The sequence below is a fragment of the Phoenix dactylifera genome, chromosome 6 (genome assembly GCF_051530095.1).
Source record: "Phoenix dactylifera cultivar Ajwa chromosome 6, Ajwa_hap1_PhDact_Kaust_v1.1, whole genome shotgun sequence".
Classification (NCBI taxonomy): Eukaryota; Viridiplantae; Streptophyta; class Magnoliopsida; order Arecales; family Arecaceae; genus Phoenix; species Phoenix dactylifera.
Genome location: NC_143195.1, coordinates 4,784,479 through 4,808,763, shown reverse-complemented (window position 1 = coordinate 4,808,763; position 24,285 = coordinate 4,784,479). Strand labels below are relative to the sequence as shown.

At 37.0% G+C, this 24,285-nt stretch overlaps 1 protein-coding gene across 1 annotated transcript; it reads right to left on the bottom strand.

Moving 5' to 3' along the window:
- Positions 1-745: 745 nt before the first annotated feature.
- Positions 746-6,406, bottom strand: LOC103716593 (catalase isozyme 1). Its single transcript, XM_008804644.5, has 8 exons — positions 6,245-6,406; positions 5,496-5,592; positions 3,619-3,896; positions 2,043-2,819; positions 1,856-1,945; positions 1,340-1,407; positions 1,168-1,261; positions 746-1,001 (listed from the first exon to the last, which is right to left on the bottom strand). Exons 1-8 carry the CDS (start codon positions 6,257-6,259, stop codon positions 942-944), a joined length of 1,479 nt encoding a protein of 492 aa, XP_008802866.1. The 5' UTR covers positions 6,260-6,406; the 3' UTR covers positions 746-941.
- Positions 6,407-24,285: the final 17,879 nt, after the last annotated feature.

Here is a 24,285-nt window from a genome sequence, read left to right as displayed (position 1 = left end):
ATAAGTAGCTAAAACATCCAATTTTCATCTCCCTCTCTCACACACACATCTGCACTTCAATGTATGCAACCTATATCCTTAGGCAGGAAAAAAAAAATCAGACTCCTGCCGGACCCCGAATTTGAGATGGGTTGCAGGAAAGAGGGGAGCTAGACAAAAGTGAAGCAAAAGTGAAATTCCAAAAACCTAAAAAACTGTGACCTGCCAACAAACAGCTCCTAATGTAGTATGTAATCCATGCAATATCTCAACAAATAGTCCCACACATTACCTCCATTACTACCACCTTTTTTTTCCAATTGTACGTCTACCTCCACAACAGAGCGGCCAACATTGCCACATTGCACCCACTTTCACTCTACTCTGATTCTGCCATCCACTTTAGCACTGGATTACAACAAAGGCCAAGAATCTCACATTGTGCTTTAAAAAAAGGTCTAATGGGAAGAGAAGATAGAGCAAAAACAAAGTTAACAAGCAGGAAGGAAATCACAACCAGAATGAGCAAGTACAGCATGTTGCCATGTTGACACTAGAATCAGGAACAATGAGCATTTACCGATCACAAACCACCATCACTTTGTGCCAAAGGCAAGTTATTTGTTTTTTTAACATACTCTTCTCATTCTCTTTATACGGAAAACAAGCGATGAAGTTAATCTAAGTTCAAATTAGACAAAGGAAAGAAAAATCAAGACATGAGAAATAAATGCCGAAGATATCAGCAACAAGGCACAGACAGTAATTAACAATGTAAAGCAACCTTCAAAAGCACTCCTCTCAGGAATGTGAAAAGCATATCATTACATTATTAAACCAGAAGTACCATAAGTAGATTCAAATGTTGCTAAGATTAACATTAGTTTCTATGTGAATACCATGACTCCCTTCTCTATATAACACTATCACTCAAGACCAATTTCTGACCATACTGCATCACCTCACATGCTTGGTTTGACATTGAGACGAGTTGCTATCTTCTGACCAAGAGACCTGTCACACTGCATCCCATAGAAAACTTCGTTCAGAATTCATTTGATTAATAAAAAAAGCTAATGAACTTAGCACAGAAAATTCATCAGCTGATAGACCTCCCCATGAGGGCTTGTTGGTATATAGATGGGGCAAGGATGAGTATGAATAGCAGGAGATGCAGTGAAGACTAACCTGAGACCAGTAGGAGATCCAAATGCTACGGATTTCATAGGTGACCCTGGGGTCAGACAATGCCTCAACCCATCTGCAGATGAAACGCCCTTGCCTGGAAAGAAATTAGCTCATGAGCTCAGTGTAATAGGTATGCATAACTGAGGATTAAATTTCATATAGATGTGCAAACCTGTCAGGAGCCCAAGAGCGGTATCTCTCTCCAGGCTGCTTGAAGTTGTTCTCCTTGTGAATTACACACTGAAATTACCAGTAGAGAATAACATTAGTTAACTCTCTTAAGCACCAGGAAAACATTGTTATTTTTGTTAAACCTAATACAGCCTTCTGAAACCTTGTACTTTATTTCCTCACATATTCAACTCCTATATATTTTTGGGATAACTGAGAAGGAGTCATAATTTAGCATCTTTTCTTTAATGTGCTATCTATCTTAAAACTCTGTCAAGATGGATACTCAGTTTAACAGCAAAAGTTTTTTTTTTATTGGACAGTTAATATTGAAATATTTTCAGTGTAAGTTAATAAAGCATAATTATTTCTAGTTGCAGTTTGAATAGCTTTCTTTAGGGTATAGAAGCATTACTTTAAAGTTCTGTAGCAATATAACAATTTAATATCTTGGGAAAAAATGACAGAAGATTAAGGTCTAGAGGCTCTAGACAAATCTTTGTTGACAGGCACTCACTTTCTCACGCCTTCCAGTAAGAACGCAGGATGGTATTGGGAACGTCTCAGCATGTCGAACGGGATCATATCTCGAAGGGAAGTAATTCACCTGCAAAACAACACAAAACATGAACGTGAAGGGGTATAACAGTGGAATCTGAAGACCACCCCACAGAAAAAAGTGAGGCATGAAAATTAAAGACTACCTCTTCATCCCTGTGCATGAAATTCATGAATCCATCATGGTGATTATTGTGATGAGCACACTTGGGAGCATTAGCTGGAAGCATCAGGTAGTTTGGCCCCAGACGGTGTCTCTGAGTATCAGCATAAGAGAAAATCCTTGTCTGGAGTAGCTTGTCATCTGAGTAATAGATTCCAGGAACCACAATTGCTGGGCAGAAGGCAAGCTGCTCATTCTCTGAAAAGAAGTTATCAATATTCTTGTTCAAGATCATGCGTCCAACTGGCTGGAGAGGCAAGATGTCTTCTGGCCATGTCTTGGTGACATCAAGTGGGTCAAAATCAAACCTATCCTCATGATCTGGATCGATGGTCTGAATGAAAAGCTTCCACTCTGGATAGTTTCCAGCAGCAATTGAATCATAAAGGTCCTTGGTGGCATGGCTGTGGTTGTTGCCTCCAACGATCACAGCCTCATCCTCCAACAAACACTTCACTCCACATGTTGGTCTCCAGTGGAACTTGACATAGTGAGTTTTTCCTTCCCTGTTGATAAGAGTGTAGGTATTGACACCAGAACCATCCATATGCCTGTAGTCCGCTGGCACACCAACATCATCAAACAGAAAGGTGAACATGTGCAAGCTCTCAGGATGGTGGGAGAAGAAATCCACAATCCTCCAATTCTCCTGGATGTGAGACTTTGGGTTTGGTTTGAGGGCATGGACCATGTCAGGGAACTTTATCCCATCACGGACAAAGAACACGGGGAAGTTATTTCCAACAAGATCGAAATTACCCTGAGGCCGATAAACAATAGCACAAACTTCAATTTTGAAATCGTTATCTCTAACTCTTAAAAAAAAAATCAAAATCTCTAGTTCATCCTTCAATCTGATATAAATTTCAAAATTTTGGAGTCACAAGCATCAGGATCTCAGGGAAAGCATAAAAGAATTTCCACCCTACAAATATCTAAACTGAGTACAAGGAAAAGGTTAACATTGTTTTAATAAATGTATATGTGGCTTTTTAGGTAGATAGATGTATTTGTTAATAGCCTTATGAGGAAAAGGGGGACAGTTGTACCCCTTGAGTTTAGAAACAAAAATGTAATTAATTGAAACTCGAACTTGATTACAGAAGAAATATTGGTATCCTACAGCCAAATAGTGTGCCTGTATTTTGCCACCTTACTATGAACATGTGATATGAGATCACCACCAAAGTATGCTCACCAAGAAGTCTTTCCCTTTCATGGGGAGTAGGATTTTACAGTGGTCACTCTAGATGAACAAAACCAGTGGCATAGGACTAAAATTTAGATGGCATACAGTTATAACATAATCTGTTTCGATATCCACAGCAACACAAAATTAAGCATCAGATGGGGCAGAAAAAGGAACCTGAGAATTAGGGCTGGCTCAATAACAAGAAGTTTAGCACAAGAAAGAAAAAGAAATAAAGACATCCAAGTACTACAAAAATAAAGTTAAAGCATAAACAACAAGACGAAAATAAAACATTTAAACCAATGCAGAAGCATTTTCATGATTTTGCAGCTAAAGCATCAGTGTATGAACAGACAAGCCCTGCTACCTCTCTGGTGTAGAACTTGACAGCAAAACCTCGTGGGTCTCTCAAGGTTTCAGGACTCCCACGCTCATGAATAACAGTTGAAAAGCGAACAATGACTGGAGTCTGGACCCCTGGAGCACGGAGAAAATCAGCACACGTGAGGTGAGAAACATCATGAGTGACCTCAAAGAAACCCTTGGCGCTAGCTCCTCTCGCGTGAACAACACGTTCTGGAATGCGCTCTCTATCAAACTGAGCAAGCTTTTCAATGACATGATAATCCTCAAGGAGAATAGGCCCTACAAATGAAAACAATGTTAGCAATATTGAACCACACTAGCAACAAGAAATTGCAAAATATACTATAAAAATAGAAATAACTGGTCCAATTATTGCACCAGATTTACTTCATTCTTGTATAATTATCGGTACACCAAACTCAATTAGTTATGGTCGGCATCAATCTACATAAACTAATCGGCAAGCCATACCGAAACTATTTAAGGTTGCTTGAGCTTATCAACCTGAACCGATCTAAATCATACCATACAGTTCGGTACCACCCAAAACCAGAGTTTGTACCATACCATAATGACCTATGAACCAGATGGTACCATGATAAAAAGTGAGAAAAAGGGATCGGAAGTTGTCTTGGTATGCGGTGCATACCGTACCAACCATATCGTACCAAACCAGTAACGTGTCAGTACGGACCTTACTCGATAGACTAAATTAAGAGCACCAATGAAACAACTATAGTAAGAACAGTAAGTTTATATCATCACAAAGATAAGTCCTTTGATATAAATCTAGAACAGAGCCAAAAATACTAAATTGCATTTCAACTCACAAACACTCTATGAGCATTAAATCATCATCAAAATAATGGGAAACAACAAAGTTGATGTAGTTGCTCAGTTATATTTAGAGTTGAGAAAATATCAGACATCCAATGACCATAATCTATACCATAACTGTTGAAATATGTATTCTTTAGCAGAACCAAGACATTTTAAGAAAATGGAGATATAAAGGCATCAAGCTTTTATTGTTTCCAAAACCCTATTAAGTAAAGTTGATTATGCCTCTACCACAGCTGATGATTCTGGTTCTGTTTACAATAGGATCTTTTCATTTACATAATAATTTAAAAAAATCATTTCCCCATTATTACAGTTATTGAAAGAATATTAGTAAGATGCAAGATGATTAACTACACAAGTAACTTTTCTAAACATAGCCCTTAAGGAAATACACTAAAATAAATAATTTTAACAGAAATTTTTACCGTTTCCCCTTATCCCTCCACAGCTTGTCTTTGCACCGAGGATATCATGGTATTGATGCAAGAAGCAAGGAAAATATTATGAATGGAAATGAAATGACATTTTTCAAATTGCTTTATCTGCAATCTCCCTTTCCAATCAGGAAAAAAAAAAAAGATTCTCAACTTTAGTACTAAACGCATACTGACAGAAGTTAACAAAGAATTTTGTTTACTAGAAGCATTTATTTCATCAATATAACTGAATGCAAATTTATTTAACCTCCACCAGTTTTTTCAATGCACAAAGCTGATTCATCTTACTTTAACTTCAATTTAATGAACAAATTAGTCCATCGGATTGTTGAGTTCCACAAAGGTACAAACTGCCAATTTTGCGCAACCATGTAAAACTAGCAAAAGTAATATACAACAAATAGAGAATAAATCCCAATGTTTCCCATGAAAACAACAGATATCTCCAGCTGCAACATTATATTCAGCATCTCGGAATGGCAAGAACAAAAGCTCACAAAACCGGATGGCAAAGATTAATGCAGTCAACAAGTACATCTGGAAAAAAAAACAAAAGAAAAAGATAGATCAAACAAATAAGGAGAAAAAAAGGTATTACCCCGGGTTCCAACAGTGAGCGAGGAGTTGTTGTTCCAAACAGGGGCACCAGAGTTGGTGGTCCAGAAGGGAGAATTGTTGGCGCTGGAAGGGCGGTACTGCAACAAACCAGAATACCATAAGGAAGTTGCAATCAAACAAATATTTCGATTAAAAACAACCCAAGAAGCAGAAAATAAGACCAAAAATCCACTTCTCAACATATAAAAACTTAAAACTAAAAAAAATGATTCGAAAACACTCTTGATAAGACAAAAAGATTATAATGAAAAGGAAATATAACAATTAAGCGAAAAAATCAAACCTTTGGGGGCGGTAGTACTTCCAGGTAAACATTAGAAATTACGTGGTTAATTTAAATCTCTAAACGATTCCAAGAACCATGGCCAAAGGATGAAAACAATCCTGATAAGAGGAAAGTTAGGATGAAAAAAGTACAAGAAAGAAAAAGAAAAATCGACCATTTGGAGATAATCAATTGATAAAAAAAGCAATAACTCATTATTCATTCCAATAAAAACAACAGAAATCATGATATAAATTCCTCTTTTTCTGATTGAAGGGAGGATTACAATCATGAGATAAATTCAAACTTCTAAAAGATTTCAAGAACCGTAACAAAAGATTAAGTAAAGAAACAAAAAAACAAAGAACTAGCCACAAGCAGCTGGACATAGGATCAACAAGAAAGAAAAGAAAGCCAGCAAGATAATCTCCTATGAAATATTTCCCAAATAAAAAAAAAGGTACCTTGTATGGATCCATGGAGGGATAGCAAGGGTTAAATTATCCCTCTCTCTCTCTCTCTCTCTCTCTCTCTCTCTCTCTTTGGGTGGGTGCCGGCTCTCCCTCGTTTCGCGTGGTCTGCGATTTCATCCACGAGCTAATCAAACCCGGAGAGCGAGGGATTTATAGAAGCAGACGGAGAGCGTGGGGTGGCGGGCGCTTGGCGCGTAATTTATGGGCCGGGGCCCACCAAGAAAGATTGGGGCGCACCCACGTTCTACCCGCTCGCGTCGAATGAACAAACCTTTGTTTTGAGTCAGATTTATCGGAAATTGGATCAGTTTCCGATATCTCGTGAGTTTCTGGAATCAGGTCCCAGTTAAAGTCGAACGCCCCAATTGACTTGGTATTATATCCTACACCATGCAGCACACTCTATGAGCTATGATCAAGCACTCAGCTTGATGATTGGCTCACAGAAACAAATATCTATGACTGGTATGGTATACAACCATGTGGAGCACATGATGTAGGATATAATTTTTTCATAGACTTATCAATTTGAGCCCATTCAAATTGCTATATACAACAACTATAATGATTGACCAGAAATGAACAATTAAGGTTAGTTTGGCTCTTTTTATAATATTAGGCTGAAAATCGTGTAGATTCATAGATTAAATCAATTAACCAGCAAAATCATAAGCCTGTATTCATAAAATACCCAGAGTTGAGTCTTTTTTTTTCTTATGAAATTTAGACTAACCCACTCCAAAGCTATTTTGGATTTTTTTGTGAAGCTCAACCCCGCAGTATGTGATCATGTTGGCTGTTCTGGTCCAATTCACAAATTTTATAAGATTTTTAGCCAAATTCTACAAAAAAAATCTAAACATGCCCTAAATAAACTTTGGTGGATCAAATCTAATTACATAAATGTATTGCATCTTGCGTGATAATAAATAGGAAATGAACACAATATATGAGGATCAGTCTAAAACTTTTCTTTTCTTTTTTTGGGTAAGCAACCCAAAACTTTTCTTTATAGGGTGAAATATTTGGTTGCAAGAAAATTCATCACAAAGGGAAAGAAAAAAAAAATTGACTTCTATGATAAGTTCATAAATGTAGTAAAAGATTTTCTATATTTGTTTTTTTTTTTTGAAGAAAAACAAGTTTTTTATGATTTTTCTTGCTACAAAACACCAAATTATCAGTTTTTAAGTTGCATCGCTTTTCTTCCTTGCTAAATGAGTCTCCCATCTTTCTTAAATAATTAAGTTAATTGATAATTCTTAACTATTTATAGATTTTATGATATGATCATATTTTTTCAAAAAGTAGGATGGTTGAAAGCTTTATTGAATATTGGAGAGGAGACTAGATCAAATCCAGGCACCATGCATGTCAACAACTTTACCAACTATGTCAATTTTATGATGATTTGCATTATCAATTTAATTACAAGCTAAGCACTTAAGGATTACAAATAATGATGCAATATCCTCCTAGTGATAGTAGTGACTTCTATTTTCAACCATTACTTCTCTCAAGATTGTTCTTGTATGAATAAATCTACAAAATATTAATTATCTTTCATATAGAGATCCATATTTCATCAAAAAATATTTTTTATTTATGTATGGTGATGGACATATCCATGTATGCATGTGTGTGTGTATTGGTCATCCAAATTCAATATCCAAACTATTGAACATAATCTACATTGTAAAAATAGCAAGAAACTAAAACTCATAAATTTTAATAGTCTCTAACTTATGCATCAATTTGGTACAAAAAAAAAGAACAATAGCAATTGCATCAGCATGGTAAAACACATAATAGGGTACATAAGTTAAAAATATATATTATATATCATAATCTTTATATCTTAAAATAAGATAGATTCAAATTAACTAGGTTTGATTATTAGATTATAATAAAACATAGTATCTGTTGCCCAAGATGATAAACCAAGAAGGGGGGGTGAATTGGTTTCTCTAAATTTTTACTATCTTAATTTAGTCAATTGATGAGTGAGTGATGTTAAAAGAATACACAATGCAAATACACAAGAAGTATAGTGGTTCGGTACTCTCCTAAGCACCTACGTCCACTCCCCAAGCGATCCCTTGGGAATTCACTATAATCCCGCGGATTACAATTGGATTGTTTTCCGGGCTCACAATCCAAAAGCCTTTACGCTTTGGTTTTCCGGGATCACCAAAAACCTATGTTGGTTTTACGGGCTCACCAACGAACCTTCACAATTAGTTTTACGGGTTCACCAACAAACCTACACCGTTGGTTTTACGGGCTCACCAACAAACCTTTACAAGGTGATTAAAAAGAAGAAGAAGGTTGAAACTCCTAGATGAGCAAATATAATAATTATAAGCTACAAAGAAGAGTTTAGAATATAGTTATCGCTTGATGAGACTTTTCTCTTCTTTGTCAAGATTGCTTCAATCTTCAAGGGTTGATGGAGCTTTTAATGTTCCTTAGAATCTGCTCTACCACTTTCTTTTGACTCTTTGAGTGAAGCACTTGGATGATAAAAATTAGGGCACTTGTCTTTCTTGTGTAAGCTTTGATATTTCGTAAAAGGATACTTTCTCTGATGAATAGTGTCACTTTAAATAATTTTCCTCATCTATTGGACACCCCCCATTGGTTAGATTTCAAAAACTAGTCGTTATTTACTGTTGGGAGGGCAAAAAGTACTTCTGCAGAACTAGTCGTTATGCTTCTGCCCGTGCTAGGGTCGACCCAACCTTTTCTGGGGTCGACTCAAACCATTGTTCATCAGACTTGGGGTCGACTCAACTTTCACTGAGGTCGACCCAAATTTCACTGGGGTCGACTCATGCTACATTGGGGTCGGCCCTCTCAGGAAACACAGAACCTTATATTTCAGCTGTTTTTCACTGGGGTCGACTCAACTCTTTTTGGGATCGACTCAAGGTTAGTGGGTCGACTCAAGTTCCATTAGGGTCGACCCTCTCAGGGATTCCAGAGAAACATCTTTGAACGACACAGCCTTGGGGTCGACTCATGCTCAGTTGGGGTCGACTCCATTGGGGTCGGCTCAAGCATTCCTGGGGTCGACTCAATCTGGGGTCGACTCAAGGAAGGTTGGGGTCGATTCAAGGAAGGTTGGGGTCGGCCCTCTCAGCAAATTTCAGAGACTTGTTTTCTTGAGGCTTGAAGATGGGGTCAACTCAAGCAAGCTTGGGGTCGACTCAACTACTGTTCATATGTGCCATTTTTGCATAAATGTGCCTGATGGTTTCATGATGTGTCGGGGTCGACTCCATCAATCTTGGGGTCGACTCATTCCACACTTTGCTGCAACTTAAGATTAGAATCATCCGTATAATCAATGAAATATACTTCAAGCAATTTTGAATGTATGCCATGGTATTGCTACATACTCTTAACAATGAAAATTACTATTGTCCCCTTAAGAGTACGTTTTACTTGAAACTTTGCCGAATTAGAATTTAGAATTCACTATCTCTTTTCTATCGCAAATTTTATCTCATTATTAATCATTGAAATACATCTTGATCTCATTCTTTTAATGTACCGAAAGTGTCGAACTCAGTATTGATGTATCAAATTAACTTGTAGTATTTAATTAGATATTCCCTCAATGGTTGTGTTAATCATCAAAATAACACTATCATCCTCAATCTCCCCCTTTTTGATGATTACAAAATATTGAGTATGAGCAGATTGATACTTATCTTAAAATTAGTTTTAGAAGAGCTCAAGTTGCTGATTTTCAGCTTTTCAAATTTGAGAGTGAAGTCTTCCCCTTTTTCATCCAAATATTGCCAATTTAAACTTTTGATTTTCTCTCCCTTTCTTTTATATTTGGTTAAAGATGAAACTTCAAAAATTTGAGATAAAGCAAGAATTTCAGATTATGTATCGAGGTATGAGAGATATGTGCCAAATTTTGAAATTTGATTGAAAGTTTAGACTTTAACATTTTCATTGTTACATATTGCTCCCCCTTAAGTGTATATTATCTCCTATTATATTTTTCAACCTCGTTTGTCAACTTATTGCAACTTCTTTCTTTCCTTGCTTCTCCCTCTTTTTGTTATCATCAAATAGGTGCATGGCAATAGATAAGCAGATGCAGTAAATAATAAACAGTCAAGTTTTACTGATCAATATGGAACATTGTGGTACATTAACGCCAAAAATACAATGTTCTTCAATCAAAGTGCAAAGTATATGAACAACACAAAATACATATGAGAACTAGATAAATCCTAGGCACTAATCATAATGCTAACATCAGCCTAGGGGATATCTAAAGGCTGTGATCTAGTCCTCATCCTCCTAGCATAAGTAGCGAGGGGAGGTCGAGCCTGATGGGACTGAGTCTGGCGTGGACCTCGCTGAGCTGGATGACTCTGTGCCGAAATCTCTGACTCAGCTGCTCGGGGCACAGATGGACCATGAGCCTCTCTCTCTCTCCGTAATGCTCCCACCTCCTCTTTGAGGTCGCTGAGCTCTGCAGTCATAATGTCCATCCTGCTCGTTAATCCGTCAGAGAGAGTCCTCACCTGAGCTGATACAAGCTCAGTCATCCTACTCCAAAAATTCTCTATGCACCCCGTGGGTGTGGATGACGAAGGTCCAGCCTCTGAAGGTGCTGTAGGATGATCCGCAGGCTCAGCCTCAGGGATGGGATCTCAAACCTCTGGTGCATCACCCTCTGGTGCATGTATCCCTGCTCCTGCACGCACCCACTGCCCGTCCACCTTCTCATAACCCATGCGAACTAGGGACCGTGCAGTGTAAGTGTCAGTGAATAGCAGATGCCTGGATATCTTTCCCTCCACAGATATGTCATGCTGTCTGAATATCAGGGTGAGTATCATACCGTAGGGCAAAGAGACTCTCGATTTGCATATGGCCTCTCGTATCTGCCTGATCATCATAGCTGGAAGATTCAGGGGAATGCCCTGAATGACATGCTCCATAATGACCATATCTCGCTCAGATATGTGATCGAATCTCCCACTCTTCGGAAACAATATCCGACCTATGAAGTTATGCAACAACCTCATCTCAGCTGATAGAGAGCTAGCTACTAAATTTTCTGAATAATCAAAATTCTCTCTTTCAAAAATCAGCTGTAGAGCTCTCAACTTACTTTCTGGTCTTTTCGGTGTAGCTCCTTCGCAGGGGAGATGAAGCAACTCACTCAAACTTTCTTCTGAAATCTTAACCCTTACTCCTCGGACCTCAGATACAAGCCCTCCCATTCCAACTTTTAGGAAGGCATAGAACTCACGAACCAAGCCCGGGTAGGTCACCAAATCTAGGAAGCAAAGATATTCCCATCCTTGCCTTCGGATCCAATCCCCCAAACGGAATCCTTCTTAATCCAGAAATTTGGATTGGATCCTTCTCCCTGTGGTAACCGGTCTCCCCGCATATTTTGCAAGTTGAACTGAAGGGAAAAGAGGTGGAGGAGACTCTGCACGTGTCTCACCTTGTGGAGGCACTGTAGACGAGTCCCTAGCATGCCTATCAACAATGGTTGGCCATGAGACTCTCCCGGATCGCTTAGCAACGGCTCGCTTGGGTCCCATTCCTTCCAAGATCTGATCTAACGGCTTGGGGAAGCAATCTAGCACTATTTGGAGATGATTGGAAGGGATTGGAAAGTGAAAAATAGAGTCTTAGGAAGAGGACAAGATGAAACAGTGCTCTAACATAGCTCACAGGTCCCTCTTTTAAAAACAAGGTCCCGCCGTTGGGTCAACCCCAGGATTTTCTTGGGTCGACTCAACGTGGGGTCGACCCCATTCTGGCTCGGGTCGGCTCCAGTTCAGAAAATTTTCTTTCTCTTCCTTTCCTTTTAAAAATTCTTCATTTCCTCCAATCCTTACAAGTTCTTTATGGGACAATGATACATGAGTAAGGAATCTATAGATGACTAGTTTGACTAATGTTTCATGGGTTTTTCGAAATGGGAGGAGAGTATCATGAGACAATTTGCTCCTTTTTATATCTCCTTAATCAAAAGGATCACATATGCCTAATTCCCTCCTAAGCATGCAAAATCTATCTTCACTTAAAGGTTTTGTGAATATGTCAGCTAATTGTTTCTCAGTACATACATGCTCAATACATATGTTCCCATTTTGCACATGATCTCTAATGAAATGATATCTTATTTCAATGCGTTTGGTTTTAGAGTACTGAACTGGATTTTTAGTAAGGTTAATGGCACTAGTGTTATCACACTTTATAGGAATATTGTCAAGTTTAATTCCATAGTCCTCTAGTTGTTGCTTGAGCCATAGTACTTGAGCACAGCAACTCCCGGCAGCTATATATTCGGCCTCAGCCATTGACAATGCTACCGAATTCTGCTTTTTGCTAAACCATGATACTAAGTTATTCCCTAAAAATTGACATGTTCCACTAGTGCTCTTCCTATCTAATTTGCAACCAGCAAAATCTGCATCAGAATATATAAATAAATCTAGATAGGAGTCTCTAGAGTATCATAAACCTATGTTTGTGGTTGCTCTTAAATATCTAAGGATTCTTTTGACAGCACTTAGATGTGACTCCTTAGGATCTGATTGGTATCTAGCACATATTCCCACACTAAATACTATGTATGGCCTACTAGCAGTAAGGTAAAGCAAAGATCCAATTAAGTCTCTATAAAGCTTTATATCTATACTTTTTCCTTTTTCATCTTTGTCTAGCTTACTAGTGGGATTCATTGGGGTGCCTATTCCCTTGTGATTTTCATTCCCAAACTTCTTTAATATTTTTTTTTGTGTACTTAGTTTGATGAATGAAGATACCTTTCTTAGTTTGCTTGATTTGTAATCCGAGAAAGAAATTTAGTTCTCCCATCATACTCATCTCGAATTCTTCTTGCATTAATTTAGCAAACTCTTTGCAAAGATTATAATTAGTGGCACCAAAAATTATGTCATCTATGTATATTTGAACTACTAGCAGATTTTTGTCTCTTCTTTTGAGAAAAAGTGTTTGATCTACATTTCTCCTACTGAAATCATTATTCAGTAGAAATTTGCTTAGTCGATCATACCAAGCCCTAGGTACTTGTTTCAATCCATATAATGCCTTATGTAATCTAAACACATGATTTGGCAATTCATGATTTTCAAAACTAGGAGGTTGCTCTACATATACTTCTTCCTCTATAAAACCGTTTAAGAAGGTACTTTTTACATCCATTTGATACAATGTGAAATCCATGAAGCATGCAAAAGCTAGAAGTAATCTAATAGCTTCTAATCTGGCCACAAGAGCAAATGTTTCCTCAAAATCTATCCCTTCTTCTTGATTGTATCCCTTAGCTACAAGTCTAGCTTTATTTCTTATAACTACCTCATTTTCATCTAATTTATTTCTAAAGATCCATTTTGTTCAAATTACATAGTTATGCTTTGGTCTCTCAGTTATTGTCCATACATTACTTCTTTTGAATTGATTTAATTCTTCTTGCATAGCATTTATCCAATTTGTGTCGTTTTCAGCTTCTTCATAAGTCTTAGGTTCTAATTGTGAAACAAAAGCAAGATAATCATTTAAATTTCTAAGAGAGGATCGAGTTCTTACCCCTTGAGATGGATCACCAATGATTAAGTCTTTAGGGTGTCCATGTGCATACCTCCATTCCTTTGGCAAGTCTTGAGATTGTGGTGGCACGCGATCATTTTTCTTTTCTTGATTTGGCACGTCATCAAGATTCAAATTTTTAAAGTCAATAATTCCTGCATCATCATCAAGAATATTTTCTCTCCTAGGAGACTCACTATCAGACTCATCAAAAATGATATTAACTGACTCTTCAACTACAAGAGTTCTTTTGTTGAATACTCTGTATGCCCTGCTAGATGTAGAGTATCCTAAGAAGATACCTTCATCTGACTTGGCATCAAATTTACTTAGATCCTCCTTGCCATTGTTTAAAATGAAACATCTACATCCAAATACTTTAAGATATTTAGCAGTTAGTTTCTTATTCTTCCAAAGTTCATAAGGAGTTTTCTTGGTTATAGGTCGTATTAAAACCGATTTAGAATATGGAAAGCAGTACTTATAGCTTCAGCCCAAAAGTACTTTGGAAGATTTGACTCGCACAACATTGTGCGTGCCATTTTTGCCAAGGTCCTATTTTTTTTTTCAACAACCCCATTTTGTTGAGGCATTCTAGGTGCTGAAAATTGATGTGAGATACTATTTTCATTACAAAATTCTTCAAAGTGTTGATTTTCAAATTCAGTTCCATGATCACTTCGAATTGCTATTAAGGTGAGCTTCTTTTCAATTAAGATGTTTTTATAATATTTGAAGAATGCTGAAAATGCTTCATTCTTATGTGTAAGAAATGAAACCCATGTATATCTTGAAAAATTATCTACTATAACTAGTCCACACTTCTTCCCTCCTAGACTTGCGGTTCTAGTGGGTCCAAATAGATCCATGTGTATGAGTTCAAAAGGCCTAGTGGTTGATACTATATTCTTTGATTTGAAGGATGATTTTGTTTGCTTTCCTAATGAGCATGGTCCACAGATTTTGTCCTTTTCAAAGATCAATTTTGGCACATCCTTTATCAAATTCTTCTTGACTAGTCTTGATATTAAATCCATACTAGCATGTCCTAGTCTACGATGCCAAAGCCAACTGAAAGTGATTCCTAGGTTCTTCGGTACTAAGCATGCTGAATTTTTTTTTAAAAAAAAAACATGGCTGAACCTGATCGGGTTGCCTACGTACCCCTTCATAAGCAGGATCAAGCCATACGTAGTTCTTTTTAAGTTTTAAAACACAGCGGAAAAACTAAATCAAACAATTTAATTCATGCATGCTTACAAGATCAAATCTAGAAATCAGCACCTTAAGAACACATAGGATTATGCCGGAATCGTTTAAACAATTATGCTAAAACATTCATGCATGATTAACTATGAGATCTGAAATGTAAAAACTCTATTCCGATTAATCTCCGAATATCCATCGAATGGATTCTGGAGATAACTCCGTGAGGAGCCCCAAAGGAGGGTAAAACCTCGGGGAATCAGACCTAGACCCTGACTCCAAAATAAAATATTGATGTGGGATTAATATCTTTTATGATAGAAGAAACCTGTGGATCTGATCCTTGACTTCGCAGCCACGCACACGAATGGCCTCTATGAGAAGTACATGCGAAGCCCTAGGTAGATCGTCTTCCGCGGGAGTGCTAGCTCGCGCAGGAACGTTGCAATGGCTGAAGCTTTCTCCTTCTAAACACTCAACCTTTGATTTTTCTTCAAGGAGATGGAGGATGGACATGAGGAAGAAGGAGAAGAAGGGATGGAGGCCCTCAGAGAATTTTTTCAGAATTTTTTGAAACCTCTAAATATAGTATATATTGAACCCAAGGCATGGGGGTCTTTTATAGCCAAAAGACCACCCCATGCCTCACACCTAATTTAGCCAACTAATTTGGCTGATAAAATTCCCAAAAAATTCTGGTGGTTTGGCAGCTAAGAGGAGATAAACATATCCAAATTTTGTGCATTTTGGATCCCTAAAAGATATAAATTCATGCGTCCAAAGTTCAGCCGCAGACCATCCTATTTCATGCGCCATGCAATCCCTAAAAATTAGAAAATTCATCTAAATCTTTCTAGAAAGATTTAAGGCACCATTTTTATAGACAATATAGCCCCACGCCTCCTCTCTTCTCATGCCAATTTTTGGCTAAAAATAAAGAGGATAGGCGTAGAAAATATTGGAAATAAATTAAGGTGTAATTCTTCTCCAAGAAGATAAGGATGGGTTCCTAAAATTTAGGAATTCTTCTCCTTATCCAATTCTGATTATTTGGACTCATAATCCTCATCAAATAAGGTCTTCTAATTGATTTGGATCAAGCCCAATCCAATTGGGTCAAGTCCCATCAATTAGGTCAAGCTCAATCTACTTGGGTTGAACCCAATCCAATTAGGTCAAACCCTGATGCAGCCCAAATTGAATCCTATTCAATTTGGCTCAACCTAAGCCCAATTACTCAATCAAATTGAGTTCATTAGCAATCTAATTGTTAATTAATCTTCCAATAATTCAATAATTATTTTAATGCAACTTTTGCTTAGGATAATTTGTCAATCGAATTGACCAAATTACCCCTGAATGATTCTTAATCATCAATCAGCCATTTGATCAACCTAGAAACTTCTATGCGTGTGACCTCATAGGTTCGAACCTAAGCCGGTAGTATAGGAACATCTTCCTATACTAATCGATGTGACCATCTAGCAATGGTACCCGATGTCCGGATAGGCCGAATATAAGCGAAGCAAATACTCTGGAACCTTGGACTATGGTTACTGTATAATTCAATCCCTTTGACTCCTAATGCCAGGATGACTTAGAGCTCACTGTCAACCCTATAATTAGTACATCCATTATGTGATTAACTTTAGATATCCCGTGACTCCTCACTGGAATTACCCTGGCCAAGGTTTTGCTAAATTAATCACAAGACATTATCTCCTGTTTTCAGGAGGGGTCAATTCCATCTCGACTCACAATTGACTACGCAAGTACTTGACTACACCCAGTGACCTTCCGTCACAGAATTAGAAATTCAGATAGTCCGGTACCAAAGTACAGTGAGTTGCTTGCTAGTCACAGGTTGCGATCTCAGGTCAGAGGGCCAAACTTATACCCATATCCACTCGGAACATCTCTTGACAGTAGAGCGTTCCGGAATTGGTCATGTTCAGTGAAATGTACTCCTACACTTCACCTGTATGGCATACCAGTGTCTCCACACTCCTTGGTTAAGAGGACAACCAACGTATATGTCACACAACGACCTAATCTCGATAATGTTGTCGTCCTAGTAACAACATATCATTTAGTCATGAACAAGTTTAAAGACTCAAAGATAAATCCTCCTTTATCATAACATAAATCCTAAGGACTTCATCATATAAGAGTTCATTTGAAGATGAAATGATGAATAATGCCAAATAATACTTTATTAATTTATCAATTCATTTACAAAATTCAATCATCAATATGCTGACGATTGACATTTAGGATACAATTCCCAACACCAACTTGTTTCATTTTTTCTTTCTTCATTAGTAATTAAACATAATCCATTTTTCTTGCCTAACTTATGAAGATCTACCATGTAAATATTTCTCAGCCTTTGTTCTATAAGTACAATGCTATTATCTTTAGGATTTGTGATTATGCATACTGAAGCTTCAAATGTGACTTTAAGACCTTTATCACAAAATTGACTTATGCTAAGTAGGTTATGTTTCAGACCATTAACTAATAAAATATTTTCTATAAAGGTGGATGGAGTAATGTAAATTTTACCCTTTCCAATGATAAGTCCTTTCCATTGTCTCCATAAGTTACCACTCCACCCTTCTTAGATTCCAAGATGACAAATTGTTCTACGTCACCTGTCATGTGTCTTGAACAGCCGCTATCTAGATACCATCGTTTATCCACCTTATTAGCTGCAAGACACCCCTACAATCAAGATCAAGAATATGCTTTAGGTATCCAAACTATGTTGGGTCTTTTAGGGTTAGTACTTGATGTTCCTTTTGGAATCCAAATTTTCTTGGATTTTAGCTTATAATTATTACTCAATTTGTTGTAGCTAGACTTTCTATAGTTACACTCATATGCTTTATGTCCTAATTTATTACAGCAATGACAAGTTATATTTTCATTTTTGGCTTTCACAAATATGTTCTTTAAGTATTTTTGTTTCCTAATTTATTCCAGTTTTATCATATACAGTTTTTTGACTATCAAAAATTATATTTAATTTAGTTGAGCTAAGTGTAAACTTGTCCACTAAGAATTTGTATTTTTCAGCATCTTCTTTTAATTTGACATTTTCAGCAATTTGACTTTTGGTTTCATTGGTGAATCTCCTACTTAATGTTTCATAGTCATTAGATAGTTTTTGCTTTTCTTGGATAAGAGATTGATTTTCATCTTTTAGAACTTTATTTTTATTGATTAATTTCTTGTGTTCTTCCATGAGTTCTAAAAATGCATCATATAATTCTTCAACAGTAAAATCACATTCAAGTTCAGAATCTACCTCATCGTCATTGGCCATATGGCAGATTTGGGCCGTCTCTTGTTGATCTTCCTCTTCCGAACTTGACTCCTCACTTTCACTCCATTCAGCCATGAAGTTCTTCTTCTTAAGTTTTCTTGTCATCCACTTCAATTCCGGACAATCTATCTTGAAATGTCCGGGCTTATTACACTCATAGCAAATTGGTGTTTCCTTTTTCTTTTCTTTGTCCTTTCCCTTTTTCTTGCTTGAGCTACCTTTGAGGAAGGGCTTCCTTTTATGAAATTTCTTCTTTCCTCTCATGAACTTTCTTCCAAGCATAGTCATTCCTTCTTCATCATATTCCTCCTCATCATCTGATTCTTCTGATTCAGTTTTCTGTTTTGGAGTAGTAGACTTCAAGGCAATGGTCTTTCTTTTCTTGACCTCATCTTCTGTCTCATGATCAACTCATGGGTCATGAGTGATTCTAGAAGTTCTTCCAATTACAGTATATTGAGGTCCTTTGCTTCTTGAATTGCTGTTACCTTGGCCTTCCAAACTCTTGGTAGAGACCTGAGAATTTTTTGCACTAGTTCAGAGTTAGTATAAGACTTTCCTAAACTCTTTAGCCCATTTATGATTTCCGTAAATCGAGTAAACATTTCAGTTATAGACTCAGTGGATTCCATTTTAAACAACTCATACTTATGTACTAATATATTTATCTTTGACTCCTTGACTTGATTAGTTCCTTCATGTGTGACCTCCAGTTTATCCTAAATTTCTTTCGTGGAGGTGCATGTAGATATTCTATTGAATTCACTTACATCTAGTGAACATAAAATACTTTAATTGCTTTAGCATTTAGTTGTGCTAGTTTTCTATCACTCTCATTCCAATCCATTTCTGGTTTGAAAATGATTGTGCCCTCTATACTACTTGTGGGTGTGTGTGGTTCTCTAGTTATGATATTCCACAATTCATAGTCTAGAGCTTGAATGAATATACTCATCCCGGCTTTCCAGTATGTGTAATTAGTGTCATCAAACAGAAGATGTCTATTTGTGGATTGCCCCTCGCTCATAGAACATCCTACTTGGGTTGTCATGATCTTTGTCTCTTGATTGTGAGATCAACAAATACTATGCGAGCACCTTGCTCTGATACCACTTGTTGCCCAAGGTGACAAGCCAAGAGGGGGGGTGAATTGGTTTCTCTAAATTTTTACTATCTTAATTTAGTCAATTGATGAGTGAGTGATGTTAAAACAATACACAATGCAAACACATAAGAAGTATAGTGGTTCGGTGCTCTCCTAAGCACCTACGTACACTCCCCAAGCGACCCCTTAGGAATTCACTATAATCCCGTGGATTATAGTTGAATTGTTTTCCGGGCTCACAATCCAAAAATCTTTACACTTTGGTTTTCCGGGATCACCAAAAACCTATGTTGGTTTTACGGGCTCACCAACGAACCTTCACAATTGGTTTTACGGGTTCACCAACAAACCTACACCGTTGGTTTTACGGGCTCACTAACAAACCTTTACAAGGTGATTAAAAAGAAGAAGAAGGTTGAAACTCCTAGATGAGCAAATATAACAATTATAAGCTACAAAGAAGAGTTTAGAATATAGTTATCGCTTGATGAGACTTCTCTCTTCTTTGTCAAGATTGTTTCACTCTTCAAGGGTTGATGGAGCTCTTAATGTTCCTTAGAATCTGCTCTACCATTTTCTTTTGACTCTTTGAGTGAAGCACTTGGATGAAGAAAATTAGGGCACTTATCTTTCTTGTGTAAGCTTTGATATTTCGTAAAAGGATACTTTCTCTGATGAATAGTGTCACTTTAAATAGTTTCTCTCATCCATTGGACACCCCCCATTGGTTAGATTTCAAAAACTAGCCGTTACTTACTGTTGGGAGGACAAAAAGTACTTCTGCAGAACTAGCCGTCATGCTTCTGCCCGTGTTGGAGTCGACCCAACCTTTCCTGGGGTCGACTCAAACTACTGTTCATCATACTTGGGGTCGACTCAACATTCACTGGGGTCGACCCAACTTTCACTGGGGTCGACCCAACTTTCATTGGGGTCCACTCATGCTATATTGGGGTCGGCCCTCTCAGGAAACACAGAACCTTATATTTCAGCCATTTTTCACTAGGGTTGACTCAACTCTTTTTGGGGTCGACTCAAGGTTCAGTGGGGTCGACTCAAGTTCCATTGCGGTCGACCCTCTCAGGGATTCCAGAGAGACATCTTTGAACGACACAGCCTTGGGGTCGACTCATGCTCAGTTGGGGTCGACTCCATTGGGGTCGACTCAATCTGGGGTCGACTCAAGGAAGGTTGGGGTCGGCCCTCTCAGTAAATTCCAGAGACTTGTTTTCTTGAGGCTTGAAGATGGGGTCGACTCAAGCAAGCTTGGGGTCGACTCAACTACTGTTCATCCGTGCCATTTTTGCAGAAGTGTGCCTGATGGTTTCATGATGTGCCAGGGTCGACTCCATCAATCTTGGGGTCGACTCATTCCACACTTTGCTGCAACTTAAGATTAGAGTCATCCGTATAATCAATGAAATATACTTCAAGTAATTTTGAATGTATGCCATGGTATTGCTACATACTCTTAACAATGAAAATTACTATTGTCCCCTTAAGAGTACGTTTCACTGAAAACTTTGCCGAATTAGAATTTAGAATTCACTATCTCTTTTCTATTGCAAATTTTATCTCATTATTAATCATTGAAATACATCTTGATCTCATTCTTTTAATGTACCGAGAGTGTCGAACTCAGTATTGATGTATCAAATTAACTTGTAGTATTTAATTAGATATTTCCTCAATGGTTGTGTTAATCATCAAAATAACACTATCATCCTCAGTATCTTATTATTAAAACCCTCCATTTCAACACCAACTTAATAATTAGGTTAGAGATCATCAAAATACATGAATTTTAGTTTCTAGGCATATTTTGTAGTGTACATGATGTTCAACAACACATATAAACCAAAGATATTTATCAAAAGCTGGAGTACCACAGTGATACGTGAAGAAGGACAATAGTGCCAACTATTCAACCTATGGAGGCTACATTTTAGTAGCAGAAATAAATTAATCGTCTTGTATCGTTCATTGTTCTTGTTTTTTTTCTTAGTTATAGTAAAAGTGACATTTAGAAGTATTAAGATAGTCCCAATTCAATATAAAAAAACTATAGATTTGTGGTTGGGCTAGGTTAAGCATGCACTACTTTTCCTAGCTAGTCTTGCAGAACAAGCCCATCCTAACAAATTGCTCTACTAACAAGATTCTTGACTATATTAGTCATAATCGGAAATACAAGGTCAACCTAAGACAAATTGATCCTTTGAGCCTTTGATCATGATCTTTTGTCCACATTAAGATATTGTTACCTATCCATCTATGAAATGTTGTATATATGCCCTTTTTTATAACTATAAGCCATTCATTTAACTCTTGCAGTTTTATTCCTAAAAAAGCTGTAAGGCTTGCATCTTTTGAAGAGGAGAGAATTATATGATTTGTAAGTTGTTTCTCATTTGTATTTGTATGATTGATACATAGCTTTGAACTTTATGAAATTAATCATAAAATTTACCGAATTCGTGAGGATATTCTGGTGATAGAAAAATAAAAAGAATAGTCTCATCTCGGGGGGAAAAAATCCACTGCAGTGATCAGAAGAAACCCAGCAAAACTTGCGAATTGTTCGAATTTATCGCGATATAATGGAGATGGAAAAGTAAGTTAATAGAAGGGAAGTAGTGTCATAAGAGGACAAAGGTCTGGGGGAATTTCTAATTCTAAAAGTTTTCTTTTTAAAAATTTTTATGAACGCCATCCCGTCATGGACTCATGGCTTCTTATCTCTTTTGGGTTTTCTCTATAACCACCCTGTTTGCATGCTGACGTGTTATCATTCTACAACTGCCACGCGTCAGCTAGGGTTCTTTGGAGTTTGTGCTCTCCCTGTGAGGATGGGGACCGCGGAGTGTGAACGCGAAGATGCTGAGGGGGAGATGATAGGACAAGGGTTGAAGAAGCTGGACCGCTGAAGTAGAATTCAGATGCCAAGGCAGCGATCGATTAGCTAAAAAGAACAAAAATGGTCATAGAAATAAAGAAAACATGACATGGCGACCGGTGACTCTATGAATTTCCACAGGTCAGCAGCTAGAATAGCTTTGTTTGTAAAGCACTTGATATGTAGTTCTTGGGAACTTTTCTTTCTTTTCTTTTTTTTTTTGGGTATGGCTGTGAAAGTTTAAAAGTAGACAAATTATTTACATTAATAAAAAAAAAGGCTAGGTTACTTTGTAAAGTTACATCTATATATCCTTGTTCTTGAAAAAAATTTAAAAATTGCCTTTTTTATGGAGATAAAAGAGATTGGATTGCTTCATTAACAAAAAACTAAGCATAATGAGCATGCAATATATGTAATTCCCTTCCCATATAATTGACCTAATTGAGGTGAGTATTCGCTGAATATCATATCGATTTATTAATAGGTGTCATGTGGTTCTATTTGATTCAAGATTTGTTTTTTAAAGAAAAATTGTATAAATTACTGATTATATCTTCACTTTTGGCAGATGAGCTCTCTTCTTTTTCTTTTTATCTCTATCTGTATTATTAAAAAAGCTACAACGGTGCCCTTTTTGGTTTGTGAGAGCACCGCGTGAGATCATAAGAATATATTATTTAGTGCACTGCATGTATCCATTCTACTATAAATATTGGAAACTAAAGTTAGATGGTTGGAACTAATCAAGATGAAATATTTATAAAGGAGAGATATAAGAAGAGCATGATCTCAATTTTTATGGGAGGGCATGCCCTTAATTTCTTATCTTTATTCCTACTTACTTGCATGGGCTAGTTGTTGAAAAAAAATAAAGCAGCATTTGGCTACTTAATTTACTAAACAACTCAAGTGAACCATGAACTAGTTTGAAACGAAGGGTTTCACAACAATTCAATATGATTCAATCAAATATATGTGGCTCATAATATAGTTCAATCTAAGACTTTATTTATTTATTTAACATTTGAGTTTTGTGTTATAGTCATAGCAGCAAGATGTATCATCATTCATCATAGATCAATGAAATAATGATGCTAGACATACTTTGTATTTAAGTGACCTTATTACTATATATATGCGAAATAATTATGTATAGTCTTCGAAAATAATTATCTAAGAATGTATATCGGCAATACAGTGGGAATAATTAGATATTGATATTGGCCTTTTGTATATGCATTAATAATGAAGATAACCTTAATAAAAATAACCTTGAAAATAATCTTAAATTAAGTTACTATTTACTGTTGCTCAAAAGAAAGATGCCATACGAAGACACTGGAGCATTGGTGTGCATGGATGAAGTCCACATATTGGCCCAAGGACTGATCTCAAATTGGCTCACTGGAGCCACAGGAATGGTTAGTGGAGACCATACTTCAATTGGGCGCAGTTGAAACCACCTCCATTCAATTTTTGTGGCTATTGTACATTCGAGTTATCTCCTACATTAACAAGTTGAGTGTAGCATGAAAATACTTTTGAGAACGACAGAATATGATACTGAAAATAATCAACAAAAGTTATATTTAGCGGGCACCACCATGGCACGTGTCCCCTTTTTATTACCTTAAAAATGTTGTGATGATAAACTACACCAAAAAGGGCTCAAAAGAATGGCTCATTGTACCCTACACCAGGGGCAGTAAGTTAGAAGTACACTATAGGAATATTCCAAGATGAGATGAAAGAGGCAACACTCCGAGACAAGCCGCATGATGAACGAGATCCATGGGATCGAAAAATCTGATCGGCATGGTGCACCGCCAGCATAATGCAGGGTATAATTTATCCTAAATCTTCTTTTTTTTATAGAAAAAATATGATTGTTT